This window comes from Copidosoma floridanum, unplaced genomic scaffold, assembly GCF_036245765.1.
Source record: "Copidosoma floridanum isolate Cflo_tuat_1 unplaced genomic scaffold, Cflo_Japanese_pri ptg000004l, whole genome shotgun sequence".
Taxonomy (NCBI): domain Eukaryota; kingdom Metazoa; phylum Arthropoda; class Insecta; order Hymenoptera; family Encyrtidae; genus Copidosoma; species Copidosoma floridanum.
In genome coordinates this window covers 9,313,751-9,330,659 of record NW_028321881.1, presented here as the reverse complement: position 1 = coordinate 9,330,659, position 16,909 = coordinate 9,313,751, and the positions used below count along the sequence as shown (strand labels likewise).

At 29.4% G+C, this 16,909-nt stretch overlaps 1 protein-coding gene across 1 annotated transcript in view; it reads left to right on the top strand.

Moving 5' to 3' along the window:
• The window catches only part of shtd (anaphase promoting complex subunit 1), a 901,519-nt gene that overhangs the window by 608,406 nt on the left and 276,204 nt on the right, over positions 1 to 16,909 (top strand). The window contains exon 12 of the mRNA XM_089595858.1: positions 10,247 to 10,505. Within this exon, the coding sequence (XP_089451984.1) occupies positions 10,247 to 10,505 (259 nt within the window). The remainder of the gene's footprint in view (positions 1 to 10,246; positions 10,506 to 16,909) is intronic.

Genomic DNA, 16,909 nt, shown 5'->3' with positions numbered 1-16,909 from the left:
TGACAACATTTAATTCTTTAACTTTTTCGATTATATCTCAAATAATCCAAACAGTTATATTTAATCATGATGTAACAATGAATGAGGAATTGTTGTGCCATCCGTCCCCCATATCATATTGTATTTAAATGTATTTCGTTTCCTCTGTAAGACAGTCTGTAGGAATAATGTTGTAACATAGTTAGTTTTTCGCTCTTATTTAAGTGATTTTTTAAATAATCAGTACTCCATCTTAAATCTCCTAAGGAAAAAAATTATGAAAATACCATGGGATCGATGAAAATGAGACAGTTTTTTAAAAAATGTTTCTGTAGAATAATTATCGGGTAATTCTTTTGGGCATAGATAAAGATTTTTGGAAGTCCAGAGCTTAAAACCATCATAGCACCGCATTCTGCTGTCAATAGTTTATTCTATGTATTCCAACGGTCCACTTTTGTTGAGGGTGGCTTGTGGGGTGAAAAGAGCCTCGCAATGAGTTTCAATTATGGTGAACAGAGGAGTTGAGGATAGAGGCAACTAAGTTAAATTCAGAGTCAATAGGAAATCCGAGTAACTTCTCAAAGTTTATTCTAATTGATCAAAGAACAACATAAAAAAGAAAAATATAAGTCGTGTTATCAACGTCAAATCGTAATTACTAGATTTATTGTTTCAATCACCAAGACTTATTTCTTCTGATTTGCAAAAAAATAATGAATGTTACATAAAAAGAGACCTTGTGTGTTTAAGTAATTAAAGAAAAAGCCGTACGAACAATGATTTGTTGTTATTATAGTTAATTTATGAAATATAATCGTACTCTCATAAAAAGGAATAAAAAATCAGATTTAACAAATTATATCAAATAATTGAATAACTTCGGATTGAAAGACAAATCGTGTTAAGAAACTAATATTCGACACATCGATTTTTTTGTAGAATCGTCCCTATATACATCGCCAAACCCAACTCAGTAACCTTCCGGGTGAAGTTTATTTTTCTTAAGTCTAGGCTTACAGACTACTCTATAATGAGATTTTACAACACAAACTCTATTTACATAAGAACATTAAAATTTTAAGGGATAATAAAAGGTAATCATGCACTTAAGATTGTTGTAGACTAAAATAAAATAATCATAGGCGAAATTAAGATGCACCACGGCTCAACTTTTCTAGCTTTTTATGCATAGAAAATCAAAAATCACGTGAAAAAATCAAAAAAGGAAAAGAAATACAGAGGAAGCGCACACATACAGACAGTGCCACTGCGTAGACCGCAACTCGAGAACATCGTCTACACAATTAAAAACCCATAAAATAAAAATTACTTCCTGCAAAGAAAAACCCCCGGGAATGGCAAAGAAGACAGTCGGTAGGTCATCTCTCGGTTGACTATTGAGCTAAGAATTTCTACCTACGAACTAAATGATTTCACAGAGTAAAATCAACGCTTGTCATTTAACTTTATGTAAGATACTCAACAGCCACTCGCGAAACGAATTATAATTATATGAAAAACGTGACACCAGAAAGAAAAAGCACTAGGAAATACCGGAAAACCTGCTCCAAGCAAAACCACTGTGCACCGAAAAACTTAGCACAAAAAAAATGTCTTCTTTGCTACTGGTCGCCGACTCAGCACCACTACTTGGTTAAATCAATTAAGCAACTAGAGATAATTTATGTCCTTTGTCTGAACTCATCAACAAATGTTGATGAGAAAACGATATTAGAATGCAAAGGGAACACTTACTACTTTTTCAACTGTGCAGAAACACGCAGTGATGACGTAACCTTTGTCTAGAAATCCCCGTTGGCAGACAAAAAGCACTCAAACTGTACTGGCGCTGCATGGACCCTTTATACCGATGCCTTAAGTCGTCCCCTAGAGGCGACTTTTTAAGACTCACCTCTCGAGCTCTCCTTTTTGAGCTCTTTCCAGCGAAGTCCTACTCCCCAAACGCCGCTGTGACTGATGCGCGTCCCTAACAAAACTCAATTCTCGCGCATTTCCCACACTTAGTTGTCCCCCGACGCTCTCGTAGCCATACATACGTAAGGCATCCCCTATACGTGTACATTTAGTATACTTTTGCTGGCCGATTTTTCTTTAAAAAGTCATTTTATGATTTGGTAGTTTTTCTATATTGGGATTTAATGTGAATGTTTGTACTTTCTTTCTATAAAATGTTACTTAACCATCATCATCATCATCAGCACCACCACCACCACCATCATCATCATCATCATCATCATCATCATCATCATCATCATCATCATCATCATCATCATCATCATCATCATCATCATCATCATCATATATATATAGTTGACTATAGTCTCATATAAATTTGAGAAGCTTTTGATTTCAATGCTTGTTCCATAAGTCCCTTTTTTTGACATTATGTTAGTATAATTGATTTCAGAATGTCAATAAGTGTTTTTGAAGAAAAATAATACCATGAGCTAATTTTGTAATATTTTGTTGAATATGTCAATAAAAATACAAAATGTACTCAAAAATTTCGAGTATTTATTTTTACATTTCATAAGGAATACTGAAATTAATTAATTTTTACATTTCTGGTTTTTCAGTATTCTAAAAGGATGCAATGAAAATGATATAAATGGATTTTAAGTAATTGAAGATTTACGAAAATAAACTTTCAACTTTTTACGCCAGGGGCTAGCGCGTGAAGCGTGCAGAGGTACAAAGCCCCACATATATATATATATATATATGTATATAAACACTTATATTATTGATGACTAAATAATATAATAATATTAGCTAATTATCACACAATTTCAGAAATATTTTCCTGATGCAACTTACAAATTTTTATTTTATATATTATTGGGTTTAATTTGAAGAAAAAAAAGTATCACTATACCCAAATAAGCATTTATTAGATATAAATGTACATTCATTTGTCTTAAAAAATTTTTCTTTTTATTTAAAATAATTGTCCTTGTTAATGAAATACGTACTTATTAAAAGTTGATAAATGGTTACTAATGTTTAATAACATTTTCTTTACATTTGACAAATATTTATTTACAATCTAAAATGTTTATCTGAAACGAATAAAGATTCACTGTACTTGAAAAAATATTCATTCAGCATTAGAAAATTTTTTTCATTTAAGCCACAAGCGTTTTCGATTGGAATATGTATTTATAAGTCAAAATTACATCGTTTTCTAGTTATAAGTAAATTTACATATTGATTTTAAAAAACATTATTGCAGAATTAACAAATATGTATTAAATTCAATTAAATGAAATAACTTTTTTTATAGTTAATAAACATTCATGTAACAATATTTAATGTGTTTTAATAACTACTAAATATTTTTTAAATTTCAATTAATATTCACACAAATAATTATTAGACACAGTTTAATCAAAGAAATACATTATGATATTAATTAAATAACTATTACTTACTATAATATATGATAGTTTCTGTAATTAAATATTTATTAAGGTCAAACATAAATTTTATAAAACTATGTATAAAAAAAGGGTAGTATAGTGTCGGAGGAGGAAAAACCTCCGGACAAGTACTCTGATAAATATTACACGTATCACTCCAAACAAAGTGTGCATCAGTTACTTGTATTATATGTTAAAATTTTTATCATCAGAGTGATTTTAACAAATGCAGTAGTGGAACGTATGTTGGTGGTGTGCTTGTAATTTTCCTGGAACATGTAGATATAGATCTAACCTCAAAACTGGAAAAGGATGATCATACTATCATAGCTAGAACTATTATTGCCCAATTAAAAATTGAACAAACGAAAGATTTAAAAAAAGAATTACTATCGGAATTAAAAAACAAATCTCAAGAACTTCATGACACCACTTTGATTGACAGTGACACAGAATATGAATTATTCAAAACATAGAATATGCCACTTAGAAAACTGAATAAAGAGATAAATAAAAAAACGCTATTTTAAAATAACTAATAGAATTGCATAAACAAAATCAAGTGTCATTGAGTGACAAACAAAATCGAACTGTAGCAAACATTAACAAAAAGTCTTTTGCTGATGCATTAGGCACAACAATACCTTAGAAAACAAGAATTTCTAAAATAATAATAGTAACAAATAAAAAAGAAAAAAGTACTGTTGATATAAAAAATGAAGCAACAAAAATTATATCTAATACTAATAATATACAAACAAAAAATGTATACATAAAGATAATAAGTTATTTATAATTGCATAAATAGTAAAAGTGTAAATGATATAGAAAGAATACTAAAAATGTCGCTAAAAGGAGAGTCTTCTACAAGTTCTGACATGTCAAAAATAAATAACTTTAGTCACAGAAATTTAAGTTTATTTAGCTGCAGTACCGGATAATCTCACCCCATGAAAATGCAGTCTTACTCTTTGATTATGGTCTATTGAGTTTTAAGAAACAAAGTTATTTAAAAACACTGGCATTTTCATGAACAATAGTTTTCCTAACATGAGGTTCATTCTTCTTTGAAATAAGCAAGTTTTTTTTAGACATTCTAGAAAATCACCATTTTGTAAGTTCTATGAATCTCGTTAATACTGTTAAAAATATGTTGTATTCAGACATACGAATATTCTCAAATCAGCTTGCCAGATTGTGAGAAGAAATAAGTATCCCTTACATTTTTTTATGATTAGTGGCCCCCCTCTCTTGGTTTGGCCCGAGATTCACTAAGTGGAGTACCTTAGTGTGTTGATACGTAATATGAAACGCTTATAGTTTAAAATTTTGTATCTATTCCTGACACTTTCGGGAAAAGAAAACTTCTGATAAAAAAAATTTTTCTTCAGAATCTATGCAGTGTTAGTCAAATAATAAGCTGCAAAAGATTTAAAAAAAAAAAAAATGATTCTAAACGAACAATGCATTCCTTACGCCCTAAAATAGTTGTTGTCTCTAAGAAAAAAGCCGTTGATTTACACTTTCTTCAAGTTATGACATATAAAAAAGGATATTCTTTAAAGTTGTAAGGATTCAAAATTGATAAAAAAATGTACTTTGCAGTTTTCCTTCCAATTCGCTCTTTTGCAGCTCTAGGCATTGTTAAAAACTTTTGTGAGCCTTAAGGACTCGCTTTTGCTGACTTTTTTAAGTTGTAGTATATTTACTGGTAAGGTAGTTCGTTGTATGGCCCTAAGGAATGGCGAGCTTAACTCTTTCTAGACTAAAATTTTCAGTAAATGTGACTGCCTGGATACCTCAGGGTGATCTTCTCTGGCCTGCTACTGTAGCACTAGACTGGTTGTGAGGGAAACCACACTGTCCTAGCATTGGAGTTAGTTGAAGGGCTCTCTTCTTATGTCTCGTTATATTCAGCTGAAGAAGTTATCGTTCAAAGTACCCTTTTTCAACTGAAACTCAGTTATTTTAGCGGTCCAAGGTGGATATTGATTCGTGTCGCTTGCCTGTTAAATACTGCTCTGTTTGCTCAAGTTTATTTTTTCTTTATAGCTTTACTATAAGGCTCACTGAATGCATATCCCGTTGGTGATTTCTGGTTGAATGCTTAGAGTCGAGAAGGTAATGCAAGGTTGTTGGTGGTTGGGGTACCTGGCCTCACGTTAAAAAATTCGATCGTAACGTCTGTTAGTGAATGACTCACTTTGTTTAAAAGTGGTAGGCTTCATGTACTCTATGAGTCGGTAAATTGCTATTGGAATTTATTTCAAAACAGTTTTCGGAAATAGTTGTAAAAAAGTATTTGTTCGCGAGACAAATTAACGTTCGGTGGGCCTAACAAGACAAGATAAGATTGATGGTGGTTTAGTAAATGTAAAGACTTATGATGGCTCTGGAAAGGGCCAGTGGTGATACTTTATGTTAGAGGCTGACAATATTTTCAGCAAATATGTTCGCTCGAACTCCTTAAGATTTTTCTCTTTAGTATCCTGTTGTCACAAGAGGTATTTTGGCAGCACCAGGTTGATCGGAAGAATGGTCACGACTTTCTTAGACGTTGGAGCAGTAATTTACACTTAAGTAGGTTGGAAGTCAGCGCAGGTATCAGTCCATTGCAAACTAGCCGTGTATCGTCGGTAGCTGGAATACCCAGCTGCACAACTAAAAACTTTTTTTTCATGAACTGTCAGTGAATGACAAAAATAATCGACATTCACACATTTATTGATTTTGATTGTAGGTAGCATCAATTTTTCTTTGACGCTATCGAGTGAATTCTATTGAACTTAAGTGCAAAGCTAGGATTTTTACTGCATAGTTTTAAGCTTATTTGAAGCTATTATTACTAATTTTTTTGAAAAAAAACTGTGTAAAAACAATCTAGGAAGTGTTAAGAATCAGTATGCAAAATTTCATTAAATCGGTAATGTAATTTTCGTGTTTAGTGATTACAACGGTTTTTGGGACTTTGCTATATATATTAGTGAGAAAAGATATTGGTGATATTATCTTTATGTATAATAACTTACTTTTATAAATAACAACCATTTTAAAACCAATCAAATGCCCATGCGTTTTAGGCCTAAGACACTTTTACACTTTTTTCAAATTATTTCAGTCAATAGCAATCAAGTTACATCTAAAACTGAATGATACACTTGAAAAAAATTTTTCACAACAAATAGTTGATTAACTTGATACATTCATCGATGATGATAGTCGTCTGGGATGTTGTTTATCACAACAATTTTTTTCTGATTTGTTAAAATAAAAGGGCTTCTACAAATTCCTGATAGCAAAATATTTAATTACTTCGTAAGCAAAATTCCATTTTATTTTTCAGTTTAATCTAATCAGATGGAAAAAAATCGTCAAATCTTTCAATATGTGTTTAGAAAACAGTGTGTTGTCAAAGACGGGCAATATTTTGAAAATTTGAAGTACTATAAACCATCTAATTAAAATAAAAATTCTTGTGTATCGCTAAGTAACTTTCTATTCATACAACAACTACGAGTATATTAAGCAGTCTACTTAAATTTGTAGTTAAAATAATATAAATTATTGAATAAATTACTTCGTTAAATTTTTTACTTTAAAATAGTAATTTAACCTTCCTTACTTTGGATAGCCATATTTCAAGATCTTATAATAGATTAAATATTCTAATTCTTTTATTTACACTACAGTATTAAATTTAAAAATTAAATTATTTAAAAAATGTAGATGCTATCATTTTTTATACGTGGCTTAGAAGAGTAGGTGACTAAGAGAAAAGATTAGTGCATCGTGACTGTTTGAAAGTTTTTGGTGGTACTAAAGTAGAAAAATAAGTAGTTTCTTGAGCATGTCCTACAGCCAGTTTGTCTGTTTAAGACATATTTTACATGCTTCTGATTAAAATACCATTCGTTCGAAACGTATAGAAGTTTTTTTTATCCAGAAGTAGGTCCTTGAAATCTTTTCTCATGACTTTTTAAATCTGTTTATTAAATTTAAGGAAATATAGTTTCAACTATATTCGTATTATATTAAATTTCATGTATACATATTAGATAATTTTCACGTATGCTTAAATCTTTACCAATGCTGTCGTACCTTTTTTTTCTCATTTTCCTCCTCTTCTATTAGCTAACGAAAAAGTAGCTTTTTTGGCATTCTAGATACTTTTTGTACGGAAAAAGACTCGTTATGAAATCTCGATATTTTTCAACTACATTCGGACCCGTAATTTATCAAGTTATTCTGGATAGAAGGAAAGTCTGCTCACTGCCAAGTGATCGAAATCACTGTAATTAAATAAGTACTAAATCAAAGAAATGGGGTGTGTCAATTTCTTAAGTAATGAATTCAAGTCATTTCAGTAATTATTTCCATATGTAAGAAAAGTAAAATTGCTTATCAAAATAAAAGTAATTATCAATTTATTATAATTACTTTGATGAAATATAAAGGTAATTGGTAATAAATTTTTACTAGTATGATGAAAGATTCATAAAGTAATTAATATTTTGATCTAATGATATGAAAATGTAATGATTGTTTTATTTTGGCAGAATAAAATAAAAGTATCTAAACAAAAACACTTTTAGAAATTCAAAGTGATCAGTGATCCGTTGGGGGCGAAATGTAAGAAAATAAATAAATACAAGTAAAGTGTATTTAAATTTTCTGCGTTGATTTATTGATGCGCAACGTTTCGCTGACAATATGCGTCAGCCTCATCAGGCGCAGGTACGCGAGAATTCGTAAGTTTGGTTGACTTACTCGTCACCTGTCGTGCTGTCAAAAAGTTTGTCAGTCGACAGCACGACAGGTGACGAGTAAGTCAACCAAACTTACGAATTCTCGCGTACCTGCGCCTGATGAGGCTGACGCATATTGTCAGCGAAACGTTGCGCATCAATAAATCAACGCAGAAAATTTAAATACACTTTACTTGTATTTATTTATTTTCTTACATTTCGCCCCCAACGGATCACTGATCACTTTGAATTTCCAAATTCACCGGAGGGCACCGATATATACTAGCAAATCAAAAACACTTTTAGTATTTATAAAAGTTCTCAATGTCAATTATTATATATATATATTTAATATACTTGTAATATTAAGAACTTTTGTTTTTTTTTTTAGATTTTTAAACTGAAAACTAGAACTTTGCCTATTTCTGTTCATGTTAACATAGCACCTAGCTTTATTCACACGAAACAAGACGTGTATGTTAAAGATAGTCCTATAAATCTTAAAAAAACTATGTTACAAATTTACTTCATCTGAAGTTTGTAAATAAACTAAAAGTCAGTGGGTGCTGGATACACCTTTTATAGAACAATGTTCTAAATAACCTTTTGTAAAGTATCGAACGTGATGCAATCATCTTCGCAATTAGAATGTTTGGTGATTAAAAATGGTTTTTATAAGTATTTTTGTATTAAATAAATAAACAAGTAAAAAAATGTTATGTAAGCGAGATAAGTAAAAACTACAGGCGTTGCGTATATAGCAATCATGATGAACATCTAAAAAAGGCTTAAGAAAATCATCGTGTTCTACTGATTTATCTAAAAGAGGATAGTATTACATGCCAATGAACATAATAACTAAACTGCAATAATTACCTTATTGTTGGAATAATAAATTTTAAGAGGATCAGATGCAACAAAAATCAAATAACTTAAATGTAAAACCTCGTATTAATAAATCAGTATTGAAAACAAGATAAAAAAGATCTAAATGTTGCTTATAATCGTATCGAAAAACAAATACCAGTCATAAAATTAACAGTTATTTGTTTGTATTAAAGTTAACGAGTAAGTAAAAATTACATAATTTATGATTATGTAAAAAAGCTGCTACCGAAAAATACTGTTTAAAATTTTTGATAACAATCATGTTTTTAAAAAAATGATTAACAAGTGTATAAAAGATAACATGTATTTAAAAAAAAAATTGTTGAGCACTAAATATACTTTAAAATTCAAAATAAGTCATGAACTACAATGCAAATACAGTGAATAGTAAAATATTTACAGATAACGCTTGTGGCTAGGTGGATACTTTGTCAAAAATATCTTTGTTATACTTTAAAATTCAAAACAAGTCATGAACTACAATGCAAATACAGTGAATAGTAAAATATTTACAGATAACGCTTGTGGCTAGGTGGATACTTTGTCAAAAATATCTTTGTTATACTATTAAAACACCGCACTATGTATAATAATAATAAAAAGAATATGAAATTAAATATCTCGTCAAATCGACTTGCATTTTTTAAAACTAGAGCTTATTTCAGGTAGATTCTAGGAAAAGTATAGCCAGTTAGTAACAGTAGGTTCCAAACTTTAGAAAAATGAAGTACCTACCTGAGACTTTTTTTCCCATTGATAACAAGAAAAATAAGATAATCGTAGTTATTTAATTTTTTTTTTAAATTTGTAAACCACTTTCAAAACTTGGCAATAGTTTTCCTTTTAAGTAAACTTAAATTTTTAAAAAAATGCATGTTAATTGGAGTTCCCGTTTGGAAAGGTTTATTAACTGCAGTTTCATCGATACAGGCAGCACCTTTGGTACTTTAAACTTCATGTGCAAATAATTAAATACATTTTGGAATTGCACGTTTGAAATGCAAATTTTTTTTAACTAAAATATAGTAAGATCCGAAATTTTACATTATATTAATAAAAAAATTATCCGCTGTATTTAAGACTTTCTTGATGTATTTTATCATTATATTTTACCGTGAAAATTTAACTAAAGATTTTCATAACAAACAGTCATACAAAAAGAGCTTACATCTTACTGTACTTATATTCTAGGTTCTACAGTTACGATTTGGTGCAGATCACAGAGTTCAAGAAACTCGCAAACTATTAGATTCTTCTAAACCTATTAAAATATGCGTAATACAACGTCCGGACATAAGTGATCACGAGTTAATTGAAGAACAAGAAAAGTTTCTGCTTGCTCTCTGTACTAGAACCATGGCACTTCCTATAGGAAGAGGAATGTTTACTCTGAGAACTTCAAAACCAATCAATACGGAACAACTACCGATACCAGAACTATGTCTAAGTGGTAAGACCTTACATAAATTATCTTAAAGTATACCAAAAACCAGGTGTGGATCTCGGGACTCCTGGCAGAAGTGAAAGTTCCAACTAAAATTTTTTTTTAAACTTGGCATAACAAAAACTGAGAAAATTTAATTACGTCTAACTTCATAGGTCTTCAATAATCCAACAATAAAATATTAAAAATTGTATTATTCTTACAAATTCGAGCACGCGCGTGCACGAAATGCATGCACGTACTACTTGTGTTACATATGATTCATGCATTCGAACTACTTACATGTTAATTTGAATTAATACATGTACTAATTGTTGGTCGTGTAATGCAGAACGAAATAAAAAATTTCACCATACTGCCTCGAAAAAAGGTAATTACTATTCGTGCATTTGATATGACATCATACATGGACAATCAATTCTTGTCGGAAGCATTGCATTTAATTCTGGTGACCATAAAAGTAAAATAATCCACTTTATCTGATTGAGATTGAGGAAAACAATAGATTTATAGCTATTTTTGATTGTAAAATTATAATTTCTCCTTCGATTCGTTTTCTATGATTACTTATAATCTAATATTAAAATTTACCCGTGCTTATAAGTAGTATCTACTAATCTCTAAATTAATAATATGAATATAGGTTATGGTCACGTGACAATTATTTTTATAATATATGATAGAAAATAGAAAACAAATCTATTTATAGCTAAGATATGTTGGATAAAGCTTTGCCTTTGAGATGACTTATTACGTTTAAAATTATTACAATCATTTATATGAATCCGTGTAACATATATATTTGCACCTCAATAATTATACCTCAATCAGGTTGAGCAAGCGCATCGGTTAGTCGTAGTTAGCTTGGGCTGCAGGGTGGGTGGCTACGTTTTTTCTTAACGCATCCTCCCTCATGCGGCTGTTCACGGCCCAACATAAGAAGTTTCACTTCAAAAATAGAAGTATTGAGATACTTAACAAAAGTACTCTTAGTTTTTCACAGTGATGTCCAAGATTATATTACCATCGTCTTTTCTTTACTTTTTAATGCTTTAACTAAAACAACTTTTTCATACATCTTTCACTATCAGTTTAATAGTATGTAGATTTATACGTATCGACATACCAAGATTGCATAGAATTTAAGTTCAGAATCAATGTGACTTACTTTTTAATGTGACTTTACATTTATAAATCTTATTTTTTTATGTATACACTGTTTCGTAATCGAGTAAAGTATTAAGTTAAATTCAAACAAGCCAATCTGCTTTGTTGTATAGGTATTTAATTTGTCAGTGATATAAAATAAAAAGTCATATCTACTAATACCAACAATTTTTTTTTTTCTTCGTCATAGAACGGTATCTGATTTATAATTGAGCTGACCAAGATAAAAAATTTTTTTTAAATTAAATTTTTGTTAAAAATTCCGTAAGGATTTTGAAAAAAAATTTTTTGAACCGCAGGGGGATTGACTTCATTTATATATTTAAAATTTTATAAAGAAAGTACTGAAATGGTTTGTTATAAAATACTTGTGAGATATCATATTTTATCAAATGCGATATAAACTGTTTCGAACAATAGAATTTGCAACAAAAAAAATTTGTTACGGTTCAAATTCTTAGTCTACTGTACAAAGAAATGATTGTTACCAGTTATAATAAAACCATAAAAAATTATAGCAGTTTTGGTTCTTAACAAACATCACCCTGGCACGTTGCAAGTATAAATTAGTTCTTTTCTATGACTTTCAAAACTTGAAAATTTAACCCGTGTATGTATATATTATACCTTCAGTGGAAAGTGTTTCTGAAAACTGTGGCTTAAGTGTAATATCGTAAATTGAATCAATCTTGGTAACGTACTAAAAAACATTTTATATTTTTGTGGGAACACCGTTTTTTTGTTAAAGAATTGGAATCTTTAAGGAAGTATATTTTAAGGTGAAAATTGTTTATGAAAACTGTGACTTTTATGAGACATTATAAATAGTCTACATTTTTATAATGTAAAAACAGATTTTTAATTGATGTGCAAAATTTTTTGTCACAAAACAATGTTGTAACTTAAATAGCTTCTATTAACTTAGCTAACTTGTGATTATATTAAATGTTTATTATAAATTTAAAATAACAATCAAAAAATACGAATCATAAAAAAGATGTATTCGGTTGATTAAAAGTCAATATATAAAGAATTTACTTTTTTACAATTGCACGCTGTTTTGTCTTAAATATTTATTAAAATATTCGTGATGTTATTCTATAACTAATCTAAAAAGTTCAATCCTTTTTTTTTAAATCTATACCTCGCATTGTACAAAATATTCAGTTCTCATTTTTAATAAATATGTATTTTTAAATCCTTAATACTTGACGTAATTTCTTTTAGAAAAACTTTGGAAAAGTTTAACTGTTCAGAATACTCTTTGGACAAATCGTGTTCAGTTTAACAAAAATAGTTGCTTACTGGTGTATTGAAATTATGTTTATTTTCTTCAGTACAATATGAAGTTACCAGTAATCTTTTAATGACAACCTCTTATTCGATTTCCTTTTAAAACTTTAATACATTACTTTACTTGAGTTTATACCTTTTTTATCTGCTACAGACTTATACTAGAATTATAATTAATACTCCAGAAAGTTTGTTTTATTCACATTCACATGATTTATCTAAAGGTTGTTAATAGCAGAAATTAAAAATATGCTTATCCATTATTGCTTACGTAAAATTTTACCCGCTAATCCAATCCTTGTTTCGAGTTTGATCCTGTCTAGCTCGCATTAAAGACTTCCACAAATAGAATAAAAAGAATCTGGGCCAAAGGAGACAAATTTTTTAAAAGCTCTTTTATTCATCAGGTGTTGCTCTTTATTATTCTAAAAAACTATACTACTGAAGCTCCTGGGGTTCTAAAACAAATTCATTTTAAAAACGAGACCTTTTGAGAGATGAGGAGCTCCCAATATCAAAATCCAGCTATAAGAAAAATTCCACATGTAATAATTAAAAAAAAAAAAAAAAGTTTTCGTCTTTTAAAACACAAATGGCTATTATCCAACTATTAAATCCTAAGAATTAAATATATTTAAATACAGTTTTACAGCTGTATAATACTTAATTATGATAGTTGTCGAACCAAAAGTAATAAAAAAAAGTTATGTAAATTAAGCTCAATATCTTAAGTTTTTTGAATTTTTTTTACAAAGAACCATAAATAACACAGATTTGTAAAAAAAAGCTTTTTTTATTACATGTAAATAGCTGCATCCAATGCAATTTAGTGCGCTAAAACCAAACCCGTAATCAGAGTTAGCCTATTACGTCAAGATTTTGAGTTAATTAACCTCAATGTTCAAAAATATACATTCTTACGTGTTTTTGAGGTTATACTGTATCTCGAATTTTTTTTGTTCCTTAGATAATACTACCGTATGTTATAGCTCTCCCTTTACAATTTTCATTTTCAACATTCCTGGTACGATTATTTATCTCTAAGTTACGAAAGTTTTAATGCAAGTCCCTTTTCATGTATTGATCTGTCAACTGGATAAAAGTTGTGTTCAAAATTTTATAAGTCAAAATAAATTTTTTATAGGTACACACTTAAGCTTAGTTAATACGCTTCTTTTGACATCGGACTTTTTTCTAAATTTCAGAATGGTGGACCAATATAGTAGTTGCAGATAGTTAAAACCACCCTAAGTTAGCTCTTCCACTTGATTTTAAATAATTTTAGACGTCCAACAATTTCCATTGAAGTCTCATAATATACATTTTTGATTACTTATTAAAAACTTATACCCATTTTTAATTAAAAACATCACTGATTTCTTTTAACTTCAAAGAACTTCAAAAGAAAAACAGTTAGGCCTATTCTCTGATCGCTTTGGACCTCAAAAAATTAAAATAAAATTTCTTATTCGTATTCATAAAAGATTTTTTCTACTTAAGGAATGTAATCTTAATATAGTAGCACTTACATGCTTCACAAACATATGCCGATTTTGGAATTGTGTATCTGGTATGATTTTTTTAGCGTGGTGGCAGTTCAGGTACATGGGTGTCAGTACATAATACTTCTTCTCTTTCATTTTACCTTATGCCTAATGATCAAGTCATAATTATTTTTCTTTATTAATTCTTTGATTGATATTGATAAGGTAATGTTAATATGCATAGAAAAAGTTATAGAAGAAAAAACTTTTTTTTACTAACGACCACTTACCAAAACTGCCACTATGCTAGTAGAATGTTATAAAATGCTAAATTTCAAAATTAGCGTATGCTTGTTACGCAAGTCAGTGCTACAGTGTGCTGCAAATCTTTTTTGAAACTAAATTACTTATTCGTAAAAATGTTAATTACATGTGAACCGTTTTTCATCTTTGTACATTACTGTAGTTTGTGTAGGAAATAGTACCTGCGTATGAAACAATTTCTTGATGTTATTGGTGTATACGTGACAAAAGTGTGCAAGCGATAAAATCATTGCTGCATTACTTTTTTCGCAAAACCAATCAAAACCAAAAGTAAATATTATTTCAGTATTATAGTATTTCCGGTTATCAATTTACCAATGTTATTATTATCATTTGGGCATTCAGACTGAAAAAATGACGTTTTGTGTAATACTCGACAAATTTGTGGGTATTGAGTGTGGGGCCAAGTATAATTTAACATCACCTAAAAAAGAAACATTGTAAAGCTTATGTAGTATATTAACAATACGTGAAACATAATGTTGATTCTGCTTGTGCAACAACTAGTAAGTAAAGCATCACTCGCAACATAATTAAGTAAGTGCTATTAAAACGATATGTATATCTATATTCTGAACTTATTTTGAATATTCGTAAGTATATTTGTATTGTAAGTGAAAATTCGTAAGACAGCCAATTAAATTTTAGGAATTTTCTACATTAGGGCTTTTTTTAGGAAGTAATTGCTTTGAATACATCTTAAAATTTTTTGTCGTTGTTACAAAACAATGTCTCGTAGAAGGTGCGCTAACGATTTAGATTAGTTTTGTTACATTTGTAGACAATATATAATAACAAAGCAAAGACAAAACGATTTTGTAAAAACAGCTTACGTTACTTTAAGATTTCTATTCTTAGTGAAATCCGTTCATGGGCTCCAAATACAGTATGTATATCATGTCGAGAATCATAGAGGTTACGACGTAGTAGAAAACTAACAAAAATTTGGTACAGTTCTGTATTTTTTGCGAGAATTTTCTTCAATATATAATAAAGTAGAAATTATTCATGATGTTTAATTAAGCCACAGTTGTCAAAAGCAATTTCCACTCAACTCAATTAGGGTTGAATTTTCAAGTTTGAATGGTCATAATAGAAAAAAGTAACGTATATTTAACAATAAATCAGGATAATTTTTTTTTAGTACTAAAACTACTATAATTTTCTATCTTTTCATGAAGATTGGTTACAATCATCAGTTCGTGAAGTAGTTCGAAGTTTTGAGTCATGAAAATTTTTTTTTACACTTTTGAAATTTTATTGTTACGAACAATTGATATCACATGCAAAAATATTGCATCTTGTAGGTAATTTTATGCCAAAAAGTTTGAGTTTTTATTGAATTATCTAAGGGCCTTAGAAGTCTTTGCATCTGTTCTATGATTAACATTTCTAAAAGTATCTTTGCAAAAAAAATTAGTGACTCCAAGTACCAAAAGTGTTACTAATTATTTATATATTTGATGTCCAATTTACACAAATTCACCACTTCACCCCTCCCCCATGACCACCTTCTAACATAGAGTAGCCTATAATTTATGACTTAATTAAGTTACAAATCATTTTTAAAGTTCTTAAGGGTGCTGATTATCAATTACGTTCATATTTTGCTTTCTACTTAATTTTATAATTTGTATTAAAGTAGAAAGTAAAACATAAACGTAGAATTATGAGTAACCGTTCAACTTTACACAGTTACGTTTTTATCAAGCAAATATAAACTTAAGATTTCTTGAACTTAGCAAGAACGCGTTTTTTCGTATTATAAGGTTTAGTTTAGTAGTTTAGCCTTAAAATAGATGTCAAACTATAAGTACAATAAGCATTGATTCGCTGGCTAAAATTTTACATATTACTATGAAAATTAAATCCAAATAAAATAAAACACTACGAACAATTAAAATTAGTTAAATCCTGAACATTCCTGTCACCAATTATGTCAATGAGGTAGAAGCAAAATAGTACTACAATTACTGCACTTAGTACTTGGCACTAATACTATCAAAAAACTGCAGTTATAAATTTGATGCAATATTTCTGATGTAGATTAAGGTAGCTCACCAGAGAGCATCCAATAAAAAACCGTGCGTTTTACCTTTTGAGTTTAAGGTGGGTCCTTTCACAAGCAGTCCACAATATAAA